Source organism: Acinonyx jubatus, chromosome C1 (genome assembly GCF_027475565.1).
Source record: "Acinonyx jubatus isolate Ajub_Pintada_27869175 chromosome C1, VMU_Ajub_asm_v1.0, whole genome shotgun sequence".
Taxonomy (NCBI): Eukaryota; Metazoa; Chordata; class Mammalia; order Carnivora; family Felidae; genus Acinonyx; species Acinonyx jubatus.
This window is the reverse complement of record NC_069381.1, coordinates 215,463,817-215,491,283: the sequence shown is the minus strand read 5'-3', so window position 1 is coordinate 215,491,283 and position 27,467 is coordinate 215,463,817. Positions and strand designations below refer to the sequence as shown.

General features: G+C 53.6%; 1 protein-coding gene across 6 annotated transcripts in view; it reads right to left on the bottom strand.

Moving 5' to 3' along the window:
* The window catches only part of TRAF3IP1 (TRAF3 interacting protein 1), a 62,487-nt gene extending 46,063 nt beyond the window's left edge, over positions 1 to 16,424 (bottom strand). For 3 of the 6 annotated variants that reach the window (XM_027046261.2, XM_027046263.2, XM_027046282.2), the window contains exons 1-9: positions 16,170 to 16,424; positions 13,116 to 13,184; positions 12,581 to 12,742; positions 10,715 to 10,858; positions 10,190 to 10,612; positions 7,693 to 7,764; positions 6,720 to 6,795; positions 4,295 to 4,396; positions 2,740 to 2,835 (exon numbers count right to left, since the gene is read on the bottom strand). In XM_027046261.2, the coding sequence (XP_026902062.2) occupies positions 2,740 to 2,835; positions 4,295 to 4,396; positions 6,720 to 6,795; positions 7,693 to 7,764; positions 10,190 to 10,612; positions 10,715 to 10,858; positions 12,581 to 12,742; positions 13,116 to 13,184; positions 16,170 to 16,292 (1,267 nt within the window). In that variant the 5' untranslated portion in view covers positions 16,293 to 16,424. The remainder of the gene's footprint in view (positions 1 to 2,739; positions 2,836 to 4,294; positions 4,397 to 6,719; positions 6,796 to 7,692; positions 7,765 to 10,189; positions 10,613 to 10,714; positions 10,859 to 12,580; positions 12,743 to 13,115; positions 13,185 to 16,169) is intronic. The other 3 variants (XM_027046268.2, XM_027046275.2, XM_027046285.2) reach the window with 1 other exon arrangement.
* Between the last annotated feature and the right edge of the window lie 11,043 nt (positions 16,425 to 27,467).

Below are 27,467 nucleotides of genomic sequence, written 5' to 3'. Positions count from 1 at the left end.
AAAAAAATATCAAACACCTAATAAAACATTTTTTTATACTAAAAATAAGGGGCAGGAGGTGCTAGAGGAACAGATTTTAAACTGTGGCAGGACCCAGGGTAGAAAGCTAACCCATCACCACAGGACCTCACTCTCTAAAATGAAATCAGGAGACAAAAATAAAATTAGAAAAATTGTTCCCTTTCCTGAAACACAACCTTACAATTTCTTTAAAGTATTCAAATAAACAGTTTATATCAGAATCAAACTATCATTAACTATCAAAGACCTGATTTTATGTAATAGAACTACATACAATAGAAGACACGCAATTTTCTAAGGAAATTTTGTTTGATCTATAAAAATGCTTTAAACAGCCTGATTCCAATCGTTAATTATTTATGATCTATAAGACAACTAAAGAATATGATATACTAACCTCAAAAATAAATCTAAACTTAAACATCAGCTTGGCAACTGTAGATTATCAATTTTAAAAGAAAACACAAGAACTATAGGTTGTTACACTTTATTTGAAAGTGTCAAAACTTTCCTACACTATACAAAACCCACCATACGGTAAGTGATTTCCAAATGCATCGCCTCTGCCTGTATCTCAAGGGGACCAATGACACTTTGCACCATTTCACCGCTTCCAAGGTCTTGTGGCATTCTTTCTTTCTTTCTTTTTAATGTTTATTTTTGAGAGAAAGAGAGACAGAGTGCAAGCAGGGGAGGAGCAGAGAGAGAAGGAGACAGAATCCAAAGCAGGCTCCAGGCTCCAAGCCGTCAGCACAGAGCCCGACGCGGGGCCGAACCCACGGACTGTGAGATCGTGACCTGAGCCGAAGTCAGACTCTTGACCCTGAGCTACCCAGGCGCCCCAACTCTGCATTTTTATAATAAAAAGTTGTACACAACAAAGCAACAGGACATGGGTGAGAGCACCCGAGCACAACGCAGCTGTAAGGATGTCCCCATGTCCCGTCAAACAGCGGCAGAGAGAACAGGCCCATCACGCAGCTGGCGCTCCGATACGGAGCAGGGAAGAAGCGGACAGCTTCCCTGTGGGGTGGTTCGGGGCGCGTGGGAGAGCAAGAGGGAAGACATAGCAAAACGCAGGAACGCTCCCGTGACGCCCCGGTCCCGTGGGCGGGCCGCTGCGGCCGAAGTCAGGCCAGGGCCCGGGGAGCAGGCACAACAGGGGCCAGCATGGCTTAGCAGCACCAGCTCAGGGTGAGGGGACCCGGGAGGAAAGGCTCAGTGAGCAGACCCAGCACTGGATCTGGAAATCACGCCCAGCTGGAAAATCAGCCAAGATGAGGCAGCTGAGAAAACGGAGTCCCGACAGCACGAGATGACCCCTGTGACAGGCATGCTGGTGACCTGCAGGGGCGGGACGTAGGGGCAGGGGGCGGAGGGAGGGGACCGCCCAGGGACCGGGTGCAGGGTTCCACTCGTGGCCGCCAGGGGGCACCGGGCTCCGTTCCAATCTCTGCGAAGCTCTCAACTGAGAACTGTGTGCCACAGGGTTCCGGAGAGAACACCCACCAAGTGAGGGCACAGGTCTAAACAGCCACTCGGGTGTACTTCCATCCCATCAGACCATCTCAGCACAAGACCCACAGTAACTAACGGGGCATCTGCAAAGCAGGTGCCGTGTGGCCCACGTGCGACAAGCTGGCCACTTTCTGGGCGGAGCTCATTTAGCCTCAAGGCAGGTGCTTCTACACCCACTGAGCGCAGAGGGGCCTGCGGCTCGGACCACGCACCCAGGAAGCTTGCTCAAGGCCAAGAGGTGGCAACGGCAGGAATGGGGTCTTCCCTCTGGTCTGGGACACGGGCAGACGGTCACCGCCCGGCCGGCTGCCCCAGGTGGCGGTCTCCGCTCACACGACCGGCACCACCCACCCCTCTCCCGTGCTACGGGGGCTGCCCGGGGCTCCCCTCCTCGGAGCTGCCCGCAGCTGAGCCTCCGCAGAAAGGAGATCCGTATACTTTGAGAGGATGTGGCCGAATGGCAGCACGCCCCCCCCGCCGTCAAGTTCGTCGGTGAGAACCCCCTCTGCCCCACCCCCACTCGTGCTCACGCTCTCTCTCTCTCTCTCAAAAATAAATTTAAAAAAGCATTAAAAAAAAGATTTACGCTATATTTTCTCTTAAATGTCACTCAAGCTTCTTAATATTTCTGAAGAATTTAACGTCACAAATACTGACACTCATCAAGGATCACCCCATCTGAAACCCCGAATTCATGCACCTAATGGCTCCACAGCAGCAGGGCGGGGACACGACGCACCTGTCCCACTGCCGCCTCAGGGTAAGAGCGCAAGCCACGGGCAACAACGTCCCCTCGTGCTGCAGCAAGCACCCTAAAACCTTTATCGGGGGCATTCCCTTAATACAACACAGCAGAGCAGGACCGGAAAGCTGAATAATTTCTCTATCCACCCACCCGTCCACATCGTTTTTCTAAATCCCACCAGCAAGATGAAGAAAGCATCTTGATCTAGATGCGAAAATGAGTTACGTGTAAAAAGGCACGTAAAAGTTAACTAAAACTGAGTTAATATTCTTTATCATAACTTAGCAAATTAAAGCAAGCGGAATATCAATGTCATTGATATTGTATCAATATTTGGTATCATTTCTGATCTTCAGTACATCATGATCAGAATAATAAAAAATATAACTACACCGAGATAAATACTTTATGTCAAAGTGGTAAAGAATTTAAACTAAAGAATATCTTTTTCTTACCTATATCCGAGGTCGTAGTTTCCTGATCTGGTTCATTATTTAATCCAGACACTATGGAGCCTAAAATTTTAGCTGAGATACTATCTTCCTTTCTTCCTAACACAAAATAGTTAACAACAGATTAAAACATTGCAGAAGACTCTGCGTGTGGGGCAGGTCTTCCCGTTGGGACGGACAGGGCTTTACACGAGGCTCATGCTCGCTCATCCCCTCCAGAGTCACAGGACACACGCCTCCCCCCCTCCTCCCGCCGCCCCTCCGGCCCCCGGCTCTCAGGACACCCTCTCTCCGGACTGTGGGACCCCCAGCAGTACCGCCTCCGCCCTGCAGGTCCTGGCGGGCTCCAGAGCCTGCCCTCTTCATCTCCACGGTCCCCTACTTGAATTTCACACGAGTTTCCATGTCAGGGAAAGACCACCGTGCAAAAGACCCCCACCTCCTTCGACGTCACCTTCAGTGGCTCCTGCCCCTCCCTGAACCCCGGGCCCACGCCTCCGACTGCTGTCTCCACACACCACCGGGCTGTTCGCAGGCACTTGAACCTCGTGCGCGGGAAGCAGAATCCCTCGTGCTGCCGCCCATCCCACCAACCGTTTCCTCCCAAAGCCCCGTCGCTTCAGTGAATGGGCCACACAGGTGCCCAGCCCCCTCCCCACTGACCTTACCTCCGTGCCCTCTCCTTTCCAGCAAGTGCCCCGCGGTCACCCCGCATATCTGTCATCCTTCTATAAATGTGTCCTACACCAGTCTGCTCTCACCAGTGACACTCGGGTCCCTGCCATCACAGTCTCACCCGGACACCTACCTGCCGTCCGGCCTCCACACTTGCGCCTCTCTAGTTTCAAAAGGAGAGGCTTCTAAAACCTGAGTCTGATCAGGCCTCTGTCCGGCCTCATGTCCTCCCAGGGCTTCTGCTCACACTCGCTACAAACACTTGACCAACGTGGCCCACACCTTGGGCCTCCCTCCTCAGGGGCCCCTCCCCCCATCCCCTCCCCGTCCGCCTCGCTGCTGGGCCTCCCATCACTCACACAGGCGAGGCTGTCCCCCGCCCAGGGCCTCTGCCTGTTCCCAGACGCCCGCACGTCCCCCGTCACCTTATCAACTCTGTGTCCAGTTGGCCCGTCCTCGGAGCCTCTCTGCCTACGCACCCCGCCCCTACCGCACCCACCCCTCTCGGCTACAGTTTCCATCAAAAGTCTCGTCATTAAGGTGAAGGCAGCACCCTCGTTCTCTTTATTATCTGCCTTGTCCCTCTACGTTACACTCCCCGGGGGGGGCAGGTACTCCAGAAATATCTGCAGAACACTCAAATGGACAATTTCAGCCCGTCACTGACTTACAGTAGGAGACCCACTCACGGTTGGGGCAGCTCTGGCGGGCAGGGCTTCACGCCCCGAGCCTGCACCACCCTGGCCAGAGCCACCCCTCCACAGCCCCGGCCCGGCTCAAGCAGGGCTCCACCCCCAGAGCTGCACCTGTCCCCTGGTCAAAGAGAAGCAACGGTGTCACTCTCCAACATTCACAGCCCCCACGAGGGCTTGCTTAGTCTTACCGAGCTGTTTCACGGTATGTTCCTTCTTAGCTTTACTGTAGGAAGGGTTATGTTGTTTTTCAGGGGAGGCACTATTTTCACTGGTTCTAGAGTCCCTTCTTCCTGATGTGAAATTGCACAATGAAAGTATGTGTTAAACTTAACTTGTAATGCTTCATTGTACAGTCACTCGTAGTATATTTTTCTGCTATAAGACACTACTTAATCATAGGCAAAAATCATCGTGTTGTTATGAAGAATGTTTTTTGGGTTCTGTGGGGATTCTAGAAGAGCTTTAAGAGTCTGTGTGTCTAACAAACCTGGGACCCCACACTCCAGTAAATGTAGGCTCATCTCCTTGAGTAGAACATAGATGTCCTGTGCCTCATGCACCTTGCGGATGCTGGACATTTGCCCAAGTGCCCTGTGCCGTACCCATTTGAGCACGGCAGCTCTGGTGGGGGAGGCTGGGCGCTGAGGTCCGCGCCTGACTGGCAGGGAGAGGAGAGCCCACCAGCTTGCTGACACCTCGGTAAAGCTCATCATCACAAAGCCTGGAATCTCTGGTGATCGGATCTCAGTGAGACCACGGGAAAGGAGCCCTAAGGCACAAGCTCCCCAGTCAACTCAGACGCACACGCCCTGAGCTATTAGAAAAGCAGACAGTAACAACCGTCAGCTTGAAACAACCCGAAACCAACAGAACTATGGGCTGAGATGAACACAGGCCAGGTTTGGGGTGCAGTAACAACAGTCAGCGACACGCACACGTTCTGACACTCATCACTAGTAACAGGGGGGAGAGAAGACACCATCGCTGAACAAAGTGACCACGAACGAGCGCAATCCTGACCGCCGACACCGCCCAGCACGGGCACACGCGTCCTCTTGGGGGAGGCGGAGACACGCGTCCTGACTCGAAACCATAGGTGTCCAGTCTTCCGCAGTGAGGGCACAGGCAACCTAATCCTGACAAACTAATTAGTTCTGTTCGAGGGACGTGAGACTCTTTGATGCAATGTTGTAAAATAACCTGGAAGAATAAGCGCATAAAATGGCTTAATATCAATAATTCTGGAACACCTGGTGTTCCAGAAAAATAAACTGAGAGCCTCACCTTACAGCGTCACTAAAAAGATTAAATATAAAAATGCAGGATAAAGCACAAATCTTCGTCTCTCGAATCTCTAGACAAACTACAAAAAAAAAAAAAAAAAAAAAAAAACGACTGGCCGCTTCCAGTGCAGAAAAATCAAGCACTCAGGCAAGTGAGGAACGAAACACAGCGAGTAGAGATGAACTGGGGGGTAAAAAAAAAGAACAAACACGTATCTAAAAATCAGCAGACATGCTTCACAGACAGCGAGCTTGTGCAAATTAAGGACAACACGGAAACTCCATCACAGCGGTGACGAGCCCACAAAGGAGAGGACAGGCCCGAGAAGTCAATACACATGATTAACACACGTTAAAAATGCACAATTTCACTAGCAATTAAAAAGAGCCAGCACCGTTCATTTTTCACGGACCCAAGTCGGCAAGCCTCAAAGACACCAGAAAAGGCGTTGGGCGCGGGGAACTGATGTGCACCTTGGCTGACACCCGAAAGCCTGCCTGCCCCGGGCACCAGGGGCCCCTCCCGGGAGCCTCGCCCACAGAGATCGTCCACAAGAGGCCAGGTGCTGGCACAGAGACGCTCAAGGACACCGCATACCATTATGAGGAGAGGACTCTGCCTCATCTCCGTGCCACTTCTCACGTCCAACTAGGTCCACGCTACCTGGACCTCTACGACGTAGGAAAAGGATGCCTTCTCGGACACGGCCGCTGCTCAAAGTAACGTGACACTTCCCTGGAAAGCCTGCAGGGGTGCTCGCCGGCACCGGCCTGACCCTCGCTCCCATCTACTGGTCCGTCAGAACCAGGTACTGCCCATGGGCTAAGCCCCGGCCGGGCCTGCCCACTTGAGCTCCAGCTCCTAGCTTTTGGCATGATTCCTGGGGACCATTTCTGATCTTTAAATGGTAAACATCACCTAAGAGCAGGGTGCTTTCGTCAGCCACTCTGCATCAGGATTAAATTGAGCCTACCGATTCACACGACCAGAGTCAAGGAAACACGGGCGACTGGCAACCATTTCTGGAAGATTAAAATTTGAGCACATCTCCCAGATTGCAACAGATCTCCAGCAAAGAGGCGCTCCCCTGCCCCTGGTGTCATGGGCTCACACACACACATGCACGGGAGACAGAGGAAAGAGGAAGGGAGAGAGGGAGAGAGGGAGAGAGAGACAGGCAGACAGACAGGCATATCTTCACCCCTTTCACATAGCCTTTGTTCATTCCCCCAATGGTACATCTGCCTTCTAGCCACAGGACTTTTTTCTACCAGATATGGTGACCGATTTCCATATTTTCAGTTACTTATAATGATAAATGTGCAGTACCTTCCATTGAATTTTTGGATCGCCGTTTTGACATCTTTGCTGTCACGGACCCAGACGCTCTAGTGGAAACCTCAGTCTTAAAGAAAAGAGAAGGAGAAGGAATGAATTAGTGCGCATGTCACAGCAATACGTTGAGCAGACTTCCTACTCAAGCTCTGCTTAACGAAGAACAAAGAGCAAAGAGAACACCACCATCCAGACGCTCGAGCGCGGAACGGGGCTGCTCCAGACCCAAGGCTGCACTGAACACACGGAGGCCCCTTCACTCTACAGTCAGAAACCAATCTTCTGCAAAGGCCTAAAAAGGCCAGCAGTCCACCAGCCACACTGAGAAACACCATCTTAGCAGCTGTGCTCCCGAGGACTCACTCTCGGTGGCTATCCGCTATTCACTCACACGCGTCCGTCCGTAACAATTCGCAGTGCGAGCGTTCACGTCTAAAGACAGCGCAAAGCAGCCGCTGTGGTTTTGCTGCACCTGCCAGGGTGACTCCTAACTGGCCCCCAGCCTCCGCTCCACACCTCATCCATCTTCCCGGAAGCTGCCTGGATACACTTTCTGAAATGCAAACTGGACTGTGAAAGTCGGGACGAGTCCAACCTCTGGGGCCCAGAGGCGCAGAGATGACATGGCCCAGCCTCGGCTGTCCCCCAGCCGTAGGATACGCACCGCAGGGTCCCACATAGGCTGGGCACAGCTTGGAGGGGTCCCTCCAGTGCCCCTGCTTTCCCTGTCTGCCTGGAGATCGGACCCTCTCCCGGATGACGCCCCCATCCCTTTGTACCCCATACATCATACTTGTCAAGTAAACGAATAAGCCCACAGCCCACCATGGACATCTGGACTCCTGCATGAGCCTGGGCCATGTCCCGCGCCTGGGTCTCCGTGGGCTGGAAGAGGCCACAGTGCTGCGGTCACCACATCAACACAGCTACCCATTTACGTCTCTTGAAATTACTTTTTAAAGTTTACCTCTGTTTCAGCTTTGGAGTCTTTCACAGATCCATCTGACAACTTTTTAGACACCTCCCCTGAGTTCGAGGACTGTTAAAAACAACAACAACAATAATTCATCATATTCTGTTGGTATTCAAATCTGTGACATCTATAAACACACCAGCAGCAAGATCACTTTCCCTTAAGAGCATCGGTCACACTCCAGGCCTGATGCCACCCATGTTTCCAAAGGGCCTTCCGGGACCTTTCTCCACGGGGCAGACCGGGCAGGGCCACGGGGTCAGGGCGGTGCCTCTTGGGAAACTATGGAACGGCATCTCCTAGACATGCGGGATCCCCACACCAGGCCAAACTCCTCAGCGAGACGCAGGAATCTGGAAACGGGGTAAGGAGTGAACAGAAACGGACACACAGCCACAGTCCGTGCTTCCAAGAGTGGGGCAACGTCCAAATGGACGCTTCTTTGTAAGCGAAGGCTTCAGGCTGTACATCGGGAAAGTTCTCCCAGAGCAAATTACGTGCAAACTGCACACGCCAACTCAGTCCTACAGTCAGGTCTCTAACAGACGCATCTTGATGCGAGGAGGAGAAAGCAGGAGAGACTACACAGAGATCGTCCTCCTCGAGGACTGAAAAGCAAAGGACAACGGTTCAAGTCAACGACCACGTGTCCTCCTAACTCCCTGCAGAAGGCACCAGGCTGTCCTCCTAATTCCCTGCGGAAGGCATCAGGCTCTGTGGGCAGCCCCTCGCCCACCCCGCTGTCCCCTGAGGGTGAGGAGTCACCGTACCCCCAGCCCTGACACCTGGCCCTCCCCCCCCCCCACACCCCCACACTCTAGACACACCAACCACCTGCCTCATCTTCACAAAAAGCCTGAGGGGGACTGAGAAGGTCTGATCATCGTCTCTTCCAGACAGAAATCGAGTGGAAGAGAGTCAAGGGAGCTGACGGAGGGTGAGGACGGGAGCCTCCCCAGAGCCGCCGGTACCAAAGTCCCGGAGCCTGGTTCCCTGGGAGGTGTCCACACGGGGTGTCCTCACCACCAGCGAGCACTGCCCTGCAGACCCCGCAGAGGAACCCCAGATTTACACGGGAGCAGCTGGCCCCGCAAAACCACCCGACGGCCGGCTTTGGGGGCCTGGAGGACCAGCTCTGAGCAGAAGCACAGGCCCAGGGCGCCCGGCTGGCTCAGTCGGTAGAGCAGGCGACTCTTGATCCTAGGGTCGTGAGTTCAAGCCCCACGTTGGGCAAGGAGCCTACTTAAAATTAAAAAACAAATAAGTAAATAAAAATAAATTAAAAAAAAAAAAAAGGCGGCAGCAGCACAGGCCCCTCGCCCTGGTCTCACCCGCGAAGTCAAGCCGTCACTCCCACCAGGCTCCAGTGTCCCACAGACCCGCCTATAAAAACTCGTCTTTGGAATTAGCTTTCTATTTATAACACCGGTCACAGCATCAGCAGTTTCAGTGAACGTACAGTATGGGAAACTTCATAAGACCTGGACAGCTGAGAAGGTCATCCCATTCCGGGGGCTGCCCAACTCGGGCACAGAAAAAAACGAGAGAACGTGCTAGCGCCTCAGAAAAATGAGGTCAGTGAAAAATACTTTTTCTTAGACCTCTAAAAAGAGGCCAAAGGTGCGGAATGCCTTTGTTATTTCTAAAGACTTTCTCTAAGGGAAGCCTGGTTTTCAGGACACATATCACAGGGCCCATCACTCCAGGGGGCTCCTGGGAGACCCTGAGGCTCCCCTAGGGTCATGCCCACTGGGCCCGTCATCGCCCAGTACAGTACATCCCAGAGATGCCACAGGGCCGGGAGGCACAACCCCGAGTGCCAGCACTGGCCCTGCTCCTCACTACCCAACCACCTCACCTGGGCAGACCCTGAACCTTTCCAGACCTTGGCCCCTCCTTCCTAGTAGCTGGAAACCAGCAGATCTCCACATTCTGCCTCTGGGACGCCAAAGTGTCCCCGTGAGAACAGGCACCTGCAAAACCAGTCCTGACGGAGGCCTCCCCTCCTCTATGAGCCCAAAAGTCACCTGCACGTTTAGAAAACACCATCTGAAACCAAATAAATTTTCTGGCCTGTCGTAAATGTACCTGAAAACTTAATCAAACGAGAATTACAGCAATCAGAGGTCTCGTGCTCCTCCACTAATGCGCACAGGACTTAGAGCGTGGCCTAATCCTGCCAGAAGTCAGCCGTGCCCACAAGCCAGGCGGTGCGTAAGAGCCTGCACACAGCTGAGGCACACATAGGAACCGCGTGCACAGCGACGGCGTGAAGCTCCGACTTCCAAAACGCCCACGTGCACGCCCACAGTGCAGAGGTGAGGGGAGCACCTCGTCAAACACCTGGCAACGCCTGGGGTCGGTCTGGGGTTCCCCTGGGAACCCGAGCCTGCCGTAGGTGGTGCTGGAGAGAAGCGGTTTCCTAATCGTGCCACGACGACGACAGAAATCACTGCAGGTTAAAGGCAGAGGGCTGCAACCAGGACTTTACCTTCCTCTCCGGTTTGTCGTGCTCTCTGCTCTTCTCCCTGTCGGGGTTCCTGGAGTGGTCCCCGTCCTTGCCCCTCCGCCTGTCGCGGTCCCTGTCCCGGCCCTTGTCTCGCTCCCGCTCTCGCTCTCGCTCCTTCCGTCTCTCCTTTTCCTTCCCGGCCTCACTCCGTCGCTCTCTCTCGCGCTCCATGTCCTTGTCCTGCTCTCGGGTGCCTCTGTCCCTGTCCTGCTTAGCCCGGTTCCTGGCTCGCTCTCTCTCTCCTTCTCGGTGCTTGTCCCTCTCCGGCCCCTTGTGTCTCTCACGGTCGTTCTCCATCGTCTTGTCCTTGTCCTTGTCTTGTGCTTTGCTTTCTTCTTTCACTTCTTCCCTCTGTTTCCGGTCTCTCCTTGCACTTTCCTCATTTATCTCAGAATATCTTTTATCCTGAAGAAAAGGTCAAATAACAGCATCACTTACAAACACCTTTACCTGGGCTACAAAAAGACTCATTATCTCCCTTCCGGGTATGCACAACTTGCAATTCACCTCTTTATCTTCACGAACTCCGGGCCCTTCCTCTCGCGCATTCCTGTTGTCCAATTCCTGAGACTTGGACGTCAGGGAGGTCCTTGCCTTCGCGTCCCCCCTCTCTCCAGCCAACACTCGGTTCACCGCATCGTCACTGGAGAGCTTGTCATCAGAGCGGGAGGAAACAAAAGGCAAGGTGAAAGTGACATCAGCACAAGTGACAAATGCGAGTGTCGGCATTCAGGGACAGCTCATTAAACGCGTTCTGCGTCTCCCCAGGAAGGTCCTGGGAGAAAATACTAGAAGGAAATGCTGTTAGCACAAAGCACGGCCTCTCCTGGTAACTGTCGTCTCCCACGCGTTAGCACGGACAACAAAGGCGACCCACACAGTTCCACAAGTGCCTGAACTCCGCCCAGGATCAACCGGGCCCCGCATGGAAAGGGCCTCACGGAATGATCTAACTCGAGCTCTATGAAACACAAAAACCCTCCTGCAGCGTCCCTGCCAGCGCACAGAGGCTTCGAACACCTCCACTCAGGAATCCCGCCTGTTCATTCCACAAGGATGCCCTGAGCGACTGTCACACGCCAGGCGCTAGACCACAGGTCAAGGATGCTTGTGCGTACTGGGGGAGAGACCAAATGCAACAAGTACACGCCTGGGAGGGAGGAGAGGCCAGGGCTCTGGGACAGCCGATCCCACACCTGCTGCCAGACAAAGAAACAGGAAGCATGACCATGCAGGGGACCTCAGGGTTCAGGCACGGGCGTGAGAGCTGAGAGGGAGCCGGGGGACAGGAAGTAGACCAGATCTCCAGAAGCCTTGTGAGCCAGGCCATGGAGAGGCTGTGCCCAGACGCAACAGGAAGCTGGCAATGGATTCAGCAGGGAAGGCAGGAGTCAAATGTGTTTTGAAAGAGAAGGAACATGAAGGATGCAGGGGTGGGGACTGGGGACAGAGCCGGGGCACTGGCGGAATGAGCTCCTCGTTTCCAAGCCTGAGAGTTGGATGCAGACCAGGGCAAGACTCTCTGGAGGCCTCCTCGGGGCCCTGCTCCCCACCCCCACCACCGCTGTGTGGGCTGAAGGCCACCCTTTCCCACTTTGGCAACATGGAAGGTTAGCCCCCGCCCACGATCCATAGGGTCCACGAAAGGTTGTATCAGCAGCTATGCCCTCTCCCCAGGCCTTAGAGACACCTGCTTCCATCACCAAGCTGAGATGTCCTTAACGTCCTTGGCAAGAATGACCCGGGCTGGGTCTAAGCAGAGACCCCAGCTTCAAACCCACAGTGAGGATCCCAGGAAGTAACCAAGCGGCCCCTGTACAAGTGACACAAGGTGTCTCTGAAGGCAGCACAGCTCTGCAGCCAACAGCCAGGAGGAGAGGAGGAGCAGAGGGACAGTGCGGGGCAGGGGGAGGGAAGGAAGGGATGGAGAGAAGCAGAGAACAGAGGCTGGAAAGGTAGGCAGAGGACAGGAACATCCCATGAGCCCCAGAGAAGAAGAAAAGCAGGTCCTCCGCCCTGCCCACCCCCTGCCCCTGCCCCCGCCCCCACCCCCGCCCCCGTCCCTGCCCCTGCGCTGGAAGGAAGCCCAAAAGGAGAAGGCAGGCAGGGCTGGGTGCACGGGCACGCAGCCTCCAGCCACCCGCCCCGAGAGCAAGCGCCTGTGAGGTCCCCTGGTTCACAGTGAAGCCTAGAGAAGGTGTGCGTGGCATCCCCTCACTTGTTTCGCGGTACAGTTTTAAATCGCTTCTCCTGCAACTTGGAGGCTGCGAAGCGTAGCCTTCGACAGACGCCACCAGACCCTCTCCCCACGCTTCCGACCCCGCCGTCCCCATCTTGCTTTCTGGTCCTGCCAGCTCTGCACCCCTGTAATACCTTGCTGAGGCAGCACTTTGCAATTCCCTGCAGCAGCTCGTTAGTTCTCTCAGGCTCGTGCCCGGCCACGATCCGCACTGGTTTCGCCGACAGCGGCTGTCCTGAAACCATCACCACCACGTCTATGGCCTTCTGAAGGAAGCTAATTTTTGCGTCTTTATCCTGAAAGATTTCCATTCAAAACACAAACAAAAAAGTACTTCCAAAGAACTCTGCACCCTCTTCGGTATGTTCAACAGGCACGCTTACTGTTGGTAGATGTCAAATCTGGAAATACGAACCCTCTGTCACAAAGCAAAACGACTCGCTGACGCTTTTAATTCTAGCGGAGAGGCCGGAAGAAACCTTGAAACACTGACTCCGTTTGTTAACGGATAAAATCAGCACGATGCGCAGTTGGCGGAAAAAAGGAAACGGAACGGGAAGGGCGAACCACAGCCCACAGAGTGACCGACCCCTCGAGCCGACACACACCCGGCACGCCGCTAACAAAACACCCATTTGTTAAGGTGAGGGTGTGACGCCCCCAGCCTACCTTAACGTTGTCGGACTGCATCTCGGCATCCGTGTAGAGGCCCTTCATGAAACCAGTCACCCTGATCACCTTCAAAAGATCGAGGCCACGGTCAGCACCTCACGGGACAGCCCCTTCATCAGCCTCACCCCCTGAGCCCCACGGTCAGGAGCCGTCAGAGCCTGTCCACATCCAGGATTTAATTCCTTCACTTGCTCAACAAGCTTTTGAGTATCTACCGCATGCACAGCCTTTTACCAGGCAGGACCCAGTCTGGAAGTGGGGACAGGTGAACGTTACAAACACTTGCGGGGCACTAGGGAGCACAAGATCGGTCCCCAACCCAAATGCAGGAGGGGCAAAGGTGTCAGGGAAAGCTTCCCAGAGGAAATCAGATCTAAACTGAGGCCACCGCTACCAGGAAACGAGAGCGGGGGGCAGGGGTGTTTAGGAAACACGTGTCAGGCTGAACAGTCCCTGCAAGGTCCCGGGGCCAAGAGGGTCCCGTTCAAGGGAGCAAAAGAGTTCAGTACAGGGGTACCTGGGTGGTTCAGTCGGTTAAGTGACCGACTTCGGCTCAGGTCATGATCTCACAGTTCGTGGGTTCGAGCCCCGCGTCGGGCTCTGTGCTGACAGCTCAGAGCCTGGAGCCTATTTCCGATTCTGTGTCTCCTTTCTCTGCCCCTCCCCCACTCACACTCTGTTTCTCTCCCACTCTCTCTCTCTCTCTCTCAAAAATAAACATAAGGGGCGCCTGGGTGGCTGAGTCGGTTAAGCGTCCGACTTCGGCTCAGGTCATGATCTCGCGGTCCATGAGTTCGAGCCCCACCTCGGGCTCTGTGCTGACAGCTCAGAGCCTGGAGCCTGTTTCAGATTCTGTGTCTCCCTCTCTCTCTGACCCTCCCCCATTCATGCTGTCTCTCCCTGTCTCAAAAATAAATAAACATTAAAAAAAAAATTTTTTTTTTAAATTAAAAAAAAAAACATAAAAAGAGAGAGAAAGAGAGAGAGAATCCTTAATATTCCTGGAACCTTTTCATTTTGTCTCTTTTGACGTTTTCCTAGTTTGCAGGCAGTAAAATTGTGAATAATAATTTTAAGGGACACAAAACATTAATCTCACAAGATCAATGCTTTGATTTATGAAAGAGGCTGAGTTAGTTGAGCCGTAGCTAAGATACCAACGGTGATTTGAACACAATACTCAGGCAGTGAAGAATTTTCAGAGGAGACTCTTCACCCCCTACCTGAAGATGCTTTCCAATAGGTCAATCATCCTAATATCCTTAACAAGTAGGTGCCAATTAATGAATTTGCCTTTACACAGGGCAGAGAAATTAATTTCAGCATTAGATTAGGAAAGAAAACCCATGAAAGAAAAGCAGACCGTCGGTTCCCAGCGGAGAACGTGTAACTCCTTCCACACAGCCTGGCTGCCTGGTCAATCGAGTCAATTCCTGCTAGAATGTCCCTCCTCCTCCTCCACTTCAATGTGCTCTGGCCTTCCAGGAGCCCAGCACCACACCAAGACCCACAGGATGAGGCATATGCCCCCTGCCTCCCCACTTCAGTGGCCAGACAGGACTAACACAGAAGATAAAGGTGTCATGTCGGGCCATGGTGGCACGCACCGGGGTCAGGCAGCCTCACCTCCTGGCTTAGACGTCACTACCTGCCTACTTCGCAGGATAACACAGCACACAGCCCAGCTCCCACCAGGCTCTCCACACGGCCCTGTCCCCTCGCAAACACTGGCCGGGACAGGTGGAAGGAAGTAGAGGCTAGGCAAGACAGCCCTGGGATGTGGCTGGGATTCCAGAGTCTCAAGCACAGTTAGGGTGTTTAACACAGAGGTGCACGTTATAAACTAAGTTGAGAGAGCGGATAAGTAAAGCAGTTTGTGGAGAGGAAGGCACCCACCGGTCGGAAAGAGAAGTGAAGACGAGCACCAATTCGGGGAGCCCTCAGAAGCCTGCAAGTTCAACCTGATTCCTAACTCCCAGAGGCCACGCCCAAGTTGCTGGGTTCAATACTTCTTAGCTGCACCACGGAGCTCCTGAGTTACCAGGAGCCTTGACAGCCCTGTTCAACGACGAAGGCTGGCTGTGCACCTTCTGTGTACCTTACTCAGTTCAGTTCACCCAGGATATGGCAACAAACACACACGGTCTCCACCGTTTGGTAATTCACCATCCACTGGGGAAAAGTTACAGACAATCTCCATGGAGGCCAGGCTGTGCCCTTCAGCGGCAAGTATCAACCTGCTCTTCTAGAGTTTTCCCTTTGGGGTCCCACTACAACCACCTTCAACAAATTCACCCCCAGGTTTTTATCAAACATCTAAAACATGGGGACCACGGTGCAGAGTAGTGTGGAGAATGCTCGGGAAACATGAGGATAGAAAAGAATAACTTCAATATCCCACAATGTCTGGTCACCTTTCACGAGCCAGGCACTGAAAGGGGGGGAGGGGGTCACAAAAACGGCCCTGCCAAGCTAAATGGAAAATGAGTTCTAACAGATACACAGGAAAGAAATAAGGCTCCCTGAGGGGCGGAGGGAGGCGGCCCAGTGGGGGTGGATGAGAGGGCAGAGCAGGGGTGAAGGCAAGGAACTCGGTGCACAGGCACCGCGGGATTGGGCCCAGCGGGCCCGGGCAGCGGCTGTGCTCGGCTAGGCGAGGCCGACTCTAACGTCAACCCTGATTCTGGCCTCGACCCCTACCTGGGCCCCGATCCCCGGCTCCGACCCGGCCCGTCCGCACCTGGGCCCTGACCACCCCCCCCCCCACACCCCCGGGCCCCGCACCCGGGCCCCTGACTCCCGGCACTGACCCTGACCCGGGTCCCGACCCTGGCTCGTCCGCACCTGGGCCCCGGCCCGCACCTGGCACCCCAACTCCGGCTGCACCCGGGGCCTGACTCCTAGCGCCGGCGCCCACCTGGGTCCCGACCCGCACCAGGGCCCCAGCCCCCACCTGGGACGCTGACTCCGGCCCTCACCTGGGTCCTGACCCCCACCTGCGTCCCGACCCGCACCAGGGCCCCGACCCTCGGCCCCCGGCCCCGCCCGCACCTCCGTGATGATGTCGTGCAGGTAGCGGAACGGGGGCTTGTTCAGCAGCTTCTCCGTCAGCGGCGGCCTCCGGATCACCTTCCCCAGGGCCTCCTGCGTCCGCTTCACCACGGCCGCGTTCATGGCGGCGCCGCCCGAGCCCGCGCCCCCGCCGCCCCCGCCAACCCGCCGAGCCTAAGCCGCGCTCCCGGGCCGCCGCCGGCCCCGCCGCCGCCGCCGTCCGCTCCGGCCTGGACGCAGCGCCCGGGCTCCCATCCCACAGTGCACCGGAGTCGGCTACGGCGCGTGCGCGGGGCCGCAGGCGCCCGTCGCCAGGGCGGCGCGGCCTTAGCAACGGACGCGCCGCGGCGCCCCGCCCCGCCCGCAGCGCCTGCTGGGAGAAGTCTGCCCCAGAAGTCGTGCCCGCGCTTCGCAACTTGGACGAGGCCACGCCCTCGGTGTTCTAGCAGGTGTCGGTGATTGTGTCCCACCCGTCTGCGGGCCGCCGCGCACAAGTTCGCTGCGGAAGTCCTTCCAGCAGTTTGGAGGCTCTGTGATCTGTTTTTGGTTCTTTTTTATTAAAAGATGCTGATTGTAGCCCCATTTTTAAATCCTTTGTTTTATTGAGATATAATTGACTTATATGGCATCAGTTTCAAGTGTAGGACATAATGATTTGGTATTTGTGTACGTCGCAAAATAATCACCACAGTAAGTCTAGTTCACATCCACCACCATAGTTTCAAAAGCTGTTTATTGTAATGAGCAACTTTCAAATCAAATATGTAACACAATATTAACTAAAGTCACCATGCCGTCCATTATATCCCCATAACTTAGTTATTTTATAACTGGAAATTTGTACCTTTGACCCCCTTTATCTGTTTCTTTCTTCTAATCGTACTTTTTAAAATTTTATTTACATTTATTGTTACCATGTTCGATGCTCTTCGTTCTTTGGGTAGATTCAAATTTCCATGTGGTATCATGTTCCTCCTGTCTAAAGAACTTCCTTTACTATTTCTTTTAGCAAATATCAGCAAAGAGTGCTCCCATGGTTCCTTTATTTGAAAGTGTTTATTGCACCTTCACATTGGAAAGATTGTTTCACAGAGCATGCAAAGCTGGGTTAACAATTTCTTTTTCTTTCAGTACTTTATACATTTTACTCCATTGGCCTCTTGTTTAGTTTCTGAAGAGAAGTCTGCTGTAGACCTTTGTTCTATGTATCTGGCTGCCTTCAAGATTTTCTTTTATCATTGGTTTTTAAAAATTTGCCCATGATGTTTCTAGGTGTGGGAGTTTTTTAACTTAAAATTTATGTTTGATTATTATTCATATGCAATAAGCTTTACCTATTTTAAGTATGCTTACTGGCCAATGCATTTTGGTCACTATATACAATTATGTTACCACCACCACAATCAAGATATTTCCTCTCGCTCACATGCAGTCTATCTCCTCTCTCTGCCAGCAGGAGGCAACAACTGATCCACTCTCTGTCATGATGATTATGCCTTTTCTAGAGTTTCATATCAATGCAATCATAAGGTACATAGTCTGTTGTGCTTAATTCTTTCTTTTACAATTTTGAAATCCACCCGTGTTGCTACATACATTAATACGTCATTCCTTTTTGTGGCTGAGTAGTATTCCATAGTACATTTTGTTTATCCACTCACCAGTTTATCAACATTTGGGTTGCTTTTGGGTTTTGATTATTTATAAGTAATGCTGCTAGGGGCACCTGGGTGGCTCAATTGGTTGAGCATCTGGCTCTTGATTTCAGCTTGGGTTGTGGTCTCACAGTCATGGGATCAAGCCCTGCATCAGGCTCTGAGCTGAGCGTGCAGCCTGCTTGGGATTCTCTCTCTTTCTCTCCATCTCTGTCTGTTCCTGTCCCCACTCCCTTCTCTTCATAATAAGTAAATAAGCTATAAAATCTTTTTAAAAAAAATAATGCTGCTGAGAACATTTACATACAAGCCAGGGCAAACATAGTTTTCCTTTCTCTTGAATAAATACCTAGGAGTGGAATTCCTGGGTTGTATGGTAAGAATATGTTTAACTTTACAAGATGCCACCAAGTTTTCAAACTGATGGCATCATTTTTCATTCCCACCAGCCATGTGTGTGATTTCCACTTGCTCCATATCCCTGCCAAGACCTGACAGGTCAGTCCTTTTTTTCTTTTTTTAGGTCACTCTTTTTTTTTTTTTAACATTTATTTATTTTTGAGAGAGCACAAGTGGGGGAGGGGCGGAGAGATGGGAGACACAGAATCCGAAGCAGGCTCCAGGCTCTGAGCTGTCAGCACAGAGCCCGACGCGGGGCTCAAACCCACGAACCGTGAGATCGTGACCTGAGCCGAAGTTGGACGCTCAACTGACTGAACCCCCCAGGCGCCCCCTAGGTCACTCTTTTTAACTTGAGTCATTCCTGGGGCACCTGCGTGGCTCAGTCAGTTAAGCATCCGACTTCAGCTCAGGTCACGATCTCACGGTTCGTGGGTTTGAGCCCCGCGTCGGGCTCTGTGCTGACAGCTCAGAGCCTGGAGCCTGCTTCGGATTCTGTGCCTCCCTCTCTCTCTGCCCCTCCCCAGATTGATCTCTCTCTCTCTCGCTCTCAAAAATAAGTAAACATTTAAAAAATTAACTTCAGTCATTCTAGTGGTGCTCTGATGGTATCTTATTACACTTATAACTTGCATTTTTCTAGTGATTTGTGATTTTGAGCCTCTTTTCATGTACTAATTGGATATTCATATGTATTTGGTGAGGATAACTCATAAAGTGTCCAGGCGTTCATGGAATCAGTGCTATGTGCTGTGAAAATTAATAAAAGAAAAGAGTGTTTAGCATAGTCAGAAGGCCAGCAGGCTGAGCTCTCATTCCTAGCGTTGGTTAGCAATTGCAGATCCAACAGGAAGAGAGGGAACTTGCACATGGATATTATTTTAGCATCCCAGCAGCAGGAGGAAAGATTTCCTCCTGGCCAGGCAACAGCCCAGCCAATGAGAGACAGTCACAGCTCAGCCAATGAGAAGCCACTGTACTTCCAACTCCCGCTTTACTTCAATGGACTCTGTTTGGAACAGCCCTCTGAACTCACCCTTTCCTCTATTGGAGAGAATTTCTCTCCTTTGTCCTAGGGACTTGCCTATGGTTTTGCTGTAGGTTGCTTGTCCCTGATTGCAATTCTCTCCTGTTCCAGAACAGCCTTATTTTTAAGGTCAACAGGGGCTGGGGGCTTCTTGGAGAACCACGTACCTTCCAGTAAGCAATATCCCTGCCATCCTCTGATATCCGCACATCACTCACCCCGCTGCTAATGGCACCCAGGACGGCATTTGGTCACCCACACAGAGGCCAGGTGAGCCATCGGGGCTCATTTCCCTCCAACAGTGCCAACCTCGCCTCTTTCTGCACTCCACCAGGCAGGCAGGCAGACCGGCTGTCTGAGACTTCACTGAGAAGTCAGGGGCCACCTAAGAGAATGGCAACCCAGGAGGGAAGGAGTTCGACAAGCCTCGTTATATAGAGCTATTCCGTGCCCCGTGGGGAAAAAGCACGCAGCAAATTGCACCCTCAGAGGTGTTCCCTCCTGGGTGGCCCTCAGTTAGTAACCCTCCCCCCAACTTTCAGGTCTTACCCCCTTGGCCACAGCACTTCCGTCCTCTGCCCCCTGCCTGGTCAAATTGCCCTGACTTTCTAGAAACCCCACCATCTACATATGTATCTTCTCATCCACCCCCTTTCTTCAGCACTGGGTTCTCCATTCCAGACTCAGCCCAAGGCAGGGGCAGGACTGTCTAGCAGTTCAGTCCCTTGGAACAGTCCAGCGTGATGGTGGACGCTGTGAATCAGGTCCTTCCGGGGTTCCAGATCGTCACTGTCCTCGTGTTTGTCCCCATATTTGTCTTTATCACACACATGTCCTGCCTCCCTAGGACGAGCGTTAAATCAAACTCCATAAAGAAGAAAAAGAAGAAAAGAATTCCCCAACCACCTCACCATTTCTGAACGTCCTTGCCCATGTTGAAACACTTCTTATTCAAATGGAGAACAAGGTTAGCCCCTCTCTTCCCCTTCCCTACCACCCCCCTCTGACGGCGCTGAAAGTCTTCTAAATGGCGGGGTGGACCATAGTGAGATTGTGTCCTTCTTCACGGCTGTGCCCTTCGTTCCCGAAAGCTGGCCCAAAGCTCTGAAGCGATTAAGCCTTCAGACAAAGACGCACCAGCTTCCTGCCCTCCAGGTGCTGGGGAGAGAAGGGTGGTATGTCATTCTCACAGGATGGCCGCATGGAGCCCTTCGGTGCTGCACCTGATACAGAGGATGTCGTACTGTCTGAGAGCTGGAAGGTCCTGAGTCTTCCCTGATCTCACCGTGGCCGAGCTGGGAGCCCAGAGGCTCCTGTGAGGAATGCCCACCTCTGAACTCTGAACATCGGCTGGGGTTGGCCTGAGTAAGGGTAGAGGGGGCACTCAGGGAGGTCACTGCCTGGCCTCTGACCCCAGGTGCTCCCCCTTCCCCAAAGACACTGCCTAGACCCTTTCCTTGGAAGTTCACGCTGGGCAGAATCATCTGGGCCCGGAGCCATGGGACACCATGGCCAACAATGGCTGGTCTATGAGTGGTCTGACAGAGCAGTGGGGCCAGGGGGCGTGGCCACGGAGGGCCCCTGAGGGACCACTGAGGAGCCCAGCCAGAGCCACACGAGGGGGAAGCCTGCTTCCAGTTTCTCCCACAGCCTGTGGAGAGCAGGGGAGCCATCTAGGCCGAGGAGGCCCCATGCAGGCCTGTGGGTACAGGCCTCGCTGCTCTCTTTGGGACCACAGGGCCACGAGAGAGGGTCTCTGAGAGGATCTGGGACAAGGAAGCTGAGCCACCCGATCCCACTGAGGGCCTGTCTGGGGGAAGCAGGCCACAGAGTGTGGGACCATGCTCCAGCCATCCACTGCATCATCCTGAGGCCTCCACACGGAGACCCGGGGCAGGAGCGCTGGGCCCTGGGCAAGCGGGGCCGGCAAGACGCAGCGAAGGGTCCCAGACGCCGAGAAAGAGACACGGATCCACCTGAGGACAGTGGGGAGGCAGAGGGGCCCAGAGACCAGCGGGCGGCCTCCAGTTCCGGGGGCTGGCGTCATGGGGGCCCTGCAGCCTGAATTACCCCTCAGCACCTCAGAGTCATGTAAGGATTAGAGAAAAAGAGAACGTAAAAAAGAGCCATTCATGAAAGCGGCAAGTGATTAAAGAAGCATAGGAAATCACGGCACAGGAAGTGTTCGAGGAATAAAGAGCCAGCAGGATGCTTTGCAACGAGCAGTTTCTGAATGAGTGAAGATGTCAGTGGCCGTGACTCATCCCAGGAGAGAGAGCTCCGCAAAGCCAAGGGCCTCCAGACCCTGCCTCTCCTCCCCCGAGACAAAGGCCAGGGGAGGCCAGGAGCCCAGGATGTGGGTCAGCCTGCGGGGAGGACTGGGGAGGTGAGCCCAGGTGAAAGAGGAGTGACCCAGAGCCTGGAGACAGCCTCACCAGCCCTGGATCTGAGACTGGACTCCCTGGCAGGCTCAGAAAGGAAGGCATCAGCTTGTGCGGCCAGTCAAGCACCTTGCTGTGTGCTCCCCATCTAAGCTGGGAGGTGACTGACACCATTTTGTGAATCCCGAGGGGCCTGCAGAGAAGACTTTGTCCTGTCCTCTCCAGCTGAGCCTCGAGAAAAAGAAGACAAGACCTTCTTCCTACACTGGCTAAGATCATTTCTGCCTCAGGACCTTTGCACTTGCTGGTCCCGCTACCTGAATAACACTCATCCCCCAGATCTTCATACAGCTGGATCCTTGCCATTATTTGGGTCTCAGCTCACGTGTGACATCTCAGAGATACCAAAAATAGATCACATCTGAATTCTCTAGCCTGTTATTTTACCTTATTTCCTTCAAAGTACTCATCACTCTGTGAAAGTATTTTTTTTATTCCTATCTGTGCTTTTGTTGCCTATCTCTTCCCCCACCCCATTCACCCCCCAGAAAGTGAGTTCAATTAGTAGAGGGGCCCGGTTGATTTGCCTACCCCTGGACCCCCTAAACCTTTAACATTGCCAGACGCTCGATAACTGTTTGCTGGATGTTGAATAGACTATGCTCTTACTAAAACTGCTCTTTCAAAGGGCTCCTAATAATATGATTTGTTTATACCACAATTTTAAATAAAAAAATTAAACTGCTGTGTTATGTAAACAATGGGATCTCAGCGACGTTGAACATCTATGTGTGCGAGTGGGAGTATGTGTGTGTGTAAATACGTCCAGCGATTTCAAGGTTTCAGAGACTATCTGGGAGTTGGAATAATGGGACATTTCTTCTGCTTCTTTATACCTCCTTGTAATTTAGATTTATTTCTCAATACGTGAGAACTTTTTGATCAAAAACAAAAGTTAAAAGTTGTCAGAGGAGGAAATCATGGTATTGATAAACTGTGTTGGTAAACTGAGTCCCAGGTCCCATTTGTAGCCTCATTTATGTCTAACTGCTTCTAACAGGGTCATTTACAAGACTTAAGTTGACCCGTGAAGGTTCTGTGGCAAGCATCCCGAACTAGCGGTGAGGGTAGCTGTCACCTGGGGCGGCCTTTACCTGTAACCAGGTGTCCCAATGGGGTGGCTTCCGACCTCGTCAGTCGTCAGTTATTTCACCAGGAAAGTGAAGGATGTGAAGTACATAAGCTCAAACATCTCTCCTAATAACTATCTGTGACAGCAGGCACTCAGAGCAGTGCCCCCGGAACCATCAGGGCAGAGCCCCCATCCCACACGGTCCCTTAATTATTTTTTTACATTGTTTTAATGTGCATTTGTTTTTGAGAGAGAGACAGAGAGACACAGAGCAGGAGCAGGGGAGGGGGAGAGAGAGAGCGAGACACAGAATCCGAAGCAGGCTCCAGGCTCTGAGCTCTCAGCAGAGAGCCTGACGCGGGGCTCGAACTCACAAGCTGTGAGATCATGACCTGAGCTGAAGTCGGACGCTCAACCGACTGAACCACCCAGGTGCCCCAACATTTGTTTATTTTTGAGAGACACAGCGCAAGTGGGGGAGGGGCAGAGAGAGAGGGAGACAGAATCTGAAGCAGGCTCCAGGCTCTGAGCTGTCAGCACAGAGCCCGACGCGGAGCTCGAACCCACGGACCACGAGATCATGACCTGAGCCAAAGTCAGATGCTTCACCGACTGAGCCACCCAGGTGCCCCCCCACATGTTCCCTTAAACTGGGTCTCCTAGAGCCTGGGGGCCTGACAGATGGCCCTTGAATCCCTGACAACACACACAGATGAATGCTTAACGGTCCTGGAGCAGGGACCACGGCTCTCATGCTTTTTGCACAGGACGCTGGTTCTCCAACAAAGGGCAAGAGTCTTCTGCTGCCAGAGTCCCAAGCAAGCCCCTTCCCCAAAGGTCTGGTTAACTAGTATCTAGAGTCGGTCACTATTTGCTCCTTCCAGAAGTACATGAGGATGAGGCACGTGTGCGGACCCGGAGCTTTCCGCCAGAGTGGGTGTCAGCAAGAGGGCAGAGAATCGAGGGACACCACCCAGGGACTCCCTCCACCTCCCTGTGCCCAGCCGTTCCCGTGTGTGCGTCCTTCTCACACAAGACAGGCTGGAGTTGAAGAGCACAGCTTCCTTTCGAATCACCCAAAAACAGAGTCTCCCGCCTGAACTCTCCCAGCTGCCACCCTGCAGTGGACTCCCACCAACACGTGGGCCCCTTCTCAGGGACCACCTGACCTGTACCTCATGGTACCCCTGCCTCGGGGCCACGACTGAAGAATTGTGTGGCTGGCTGCACAGTGTCCCCGCCCCTGGAGAACGTAGGCTCCAGGAGAGGGAACTGATTCTACGGTGTCTCGGGGCACACCATGAACCTCGGCCACCTGAACCCGAAGGAGAAGGCTTACACCACCTTAGTGCCCCCAGGTGCCCCTCCACGAGGAGTATCGGTCCTTGTCAGCTCCCAGCTAAGCTCCTCTCTGGGACACCACCAGAGGGGCCTACTCACCTCCTGCTCCCCAGAGGCAGCCCCCATTAGAGGGCTGATCAAGTTGGGGGCACAAACCCACATTCTCAGGGACCTCCAGCTGAGATCGCTGTTTTCAGGAGCAGTCCGGGGAGGAAGCCCCTAACGGGAGAATTTGGGGCGGCATCCCCCACTGGCAGCTGACCTGAAGTCCCCAGGATGGGGGTCAAAAGGAGACCAGAGCCCCTGGTGCTGCAGTCACACAGCCGTCCAGCAGGGGGCGCCACCACAGGACTGCAAGAGGACCAGGGACTCGGATGGGGGTTGCCTGGACAGAGCAGGAAGACAGGGGAGGCACAGGAGAGGCAGCCGGGTTGGGCCCACTCCCTGGCAGCCCACAGGTCAGAAATGGCTGAGGACCAGGCCCACCATGAATCACGAGGGTGGTGGGGCTCCAAAGGAGGTTTAACTCTCAAGTCCGGGGAGTTCGAGGGGATCAGAGACCAACCTGACGGGCAAAGGGAAGGGAAAAGGAGGGGGCAGGTAGTGCGGGCCAGGGGTGCAGCCTATGGGCTGCGGTGGGGAGGAGGCCCAGCCCACACCTTGTGCTACAACGTGGATGAGCCTCCAGGACGTGAGGCCCAGCGCAACGAGCCGGTCACTAAAAGGCAAAAACTGTAAGATTCCACTTACATGAGGTTCCTAGAGTCGTGGAAGCCCAATGACGGAACAACGGTGTCTGGCGGCTGCCAGGGAGCTGGGGGGAGGTGGGGCAGGGCGAGGAGAGTTTTGGTTTTGCAGGATGAGAACGGTTCTGGAAACTGGCTGCACGGCAAGGTGAATGCACTTGGCACCCCAGAGCTGCGCTTAAAAAGAAGGAGGATGCCAACTTTATGTTACGTGTATTTCACCACAATGTAATTTTTTTTCATGTTTTATTTATTTTTGAGAGGGAGAGAGACAGAGCATGAGCAGGGGAGGGGCAGAGAGAGAGCGAGACACAGAATCTGAAACAGGTTCCAGGCTCTGAGCCGTCAGCCCAGAGCCCGACGCGGGGCTCGAACTTACGGACCGTGAGATCATGGCCTGAGCCGAAGTCAGCCGCTTAACCGACGGAGCCACCCAGGCGCCCCTAAACGTCGATTTTTAAAACAAAATCGGGATAGGTCCTGCCGTTCACTCTACTTTACAGAAGAGACCCTGAGGCTCAGGAATATATCCAGCATCGTGCACCGGGTCGACGGCAGGACAGGACGGGGACTGGGGCTCCCTGCAGGGCCTGCTCTCGGCAACCGTACAGGGCTCCTGATGGATGAGAAGGTTTCCCCTTAGATGACCCCGCAAGGGGGAGAACGTCCCATTGCTGGCTTCTTACTGACACAAAAGCCCAGGCATGATGTGCTTCTTCAGAATGGCAATATTTAGCTAACAATTCACATTTTCTACGGTTTTGGGGCGCCTGGGTGGCTCAGTCGCTTAAACCTCCGACTTCGGCTCAGGTCATGATCTCACGGTCTGTGAGTTTGAGCCCCACGTCGGGCTCTGGGCTGACGGCTCAGAGCCTGGAGCCTGTTTCAGATTCCGTGTCTTGCTCTCTCTGTGCCCCTCCCCCACTCATGCTCCCCCCCCCCCACCTCTTCAAAAATAAATGAGCAGTAAAATTTTTTAATTTTTAAAGTTTATTAATTTATTTTGAGGGACAGAGAGAGAGAGAGAGAGAGAGAGTGCACACACGTGTGCCTGTGCGGGAGAAGGGCAGAGAGAATTCCAAGCAGGTTCCTGCTATCAGGACACAGCTGGACACGAACCTTGATCTCAGTAACCATGAGGTCATGACCTGAGCCAAAATCAAGACTGGCACGCTTAACCAACTGAGTCACCAGGCGCCCCTAGCTAACAATTTAGACATTTGTTCTCTTAGGGTGACTTTGTTCGATCCGAATAGGTAAGCTTGATACGTGCCCGCGAATGATTGTAAGTGTCAGACAGGTAATACTAGGCACAACTCCAGCGTCTAGAAGAAAGGAGGGCTACATCATTGAATGGAGCCACTGGATGAGACAGTCCCCCCCCCCCCACCCGGCGACTCAGGGGTCCGCAGGCAAGAGGAGCATGGAGTATTTTAAGATGAAAGCAATTGTTTTTGTTCTAAGTGCAATGCCATTTTACAAACAAACCAAAAACAATTCAACTTGCTGGGACCCAAAGGGCTCTGGACAAACGCTGAGCACACTAGGGCTTGTCTTAGCCTGGACCTCTCTCTGCAAACACGAGGTCGGCTGGGTGCAAGCCCTGAGCCCCGGGGGGGAGGGGACCCGACAGCCGGCTCTGTGTCCCAGTTACCAACCGCGGGCTATGTTTTTGGGGTGTTCCCACTGTCCACCGTCGGCTTCGTGTCTGAAGGCAGGTTTCAGCTACGACCGAGGAAAAGGAAACGAGAGTCTTCGAAATTTTCCGGGAGGAAAGAAGCTGAACTTTTACAGGAGAGCCAGGCCTGCGCCTCCTCGGCCGTCTGCGAGGTCCACACCCCTGCCCTTAAACACGGCCCGGCTCCAGTTCGGGTCTGCTATACAAACCCAACAAAGGCTCCGCTGGCCGCGGGGAGGCAGTGACGGAAAATGGGTCAGTCTTTTGAGGCTGATGAAAGATGCAGGTCCCCGGCGACGGGCACCCTCACACATATACACACCCACGGCACACATGCACACACACACACACCACGCTCACACTGTGCCGTGGAGCTGGAGGCCCAGAGCCGCCGGGGACAACAGGGCTGTGGCAGGGGTCATGCGGCCTGGGCCTGTGCACCCTGCGAAGACCTGGAGGGACAACTCTCCATCATAGACGCTCCGCCGGCAAGTCTGCGTCAGGCCCTTTATTGCCGGCGAAGGGCGTCCGTGAGGGCAGTTCATCCCTGGAGTTACCTAAATGTGGCCTGAAACCCCGATGACCTGAATACTGAGCAGAAGGAAAAGTGGGGATAAAAGGGTTAAAACAACGACAACAACAACAACAACAAACCCCTTGGAGAGGATGAGGCAAAGCTCATCCTTGGTAAAGGGGGAAATGATTTTTTTTTAATGTTTATGTATTTTTGAGACAGAGAGACGGAGCATCAACGGCAGGGAGGGACAGAGAGAGGGAGACACAGAATCGGAAGCAGGCTCCAGGCTCCGAGCCAGCAGCGCAGAGCCCGACGCAGGGCTTGAACTCACGGACCGCGAGATCATGACCTGAGCCGAAGTCGGACGCCCAACCGACTGAGCCACCCGGGGACCCCGGGAGATAATTCTTATTTTGAGTGCG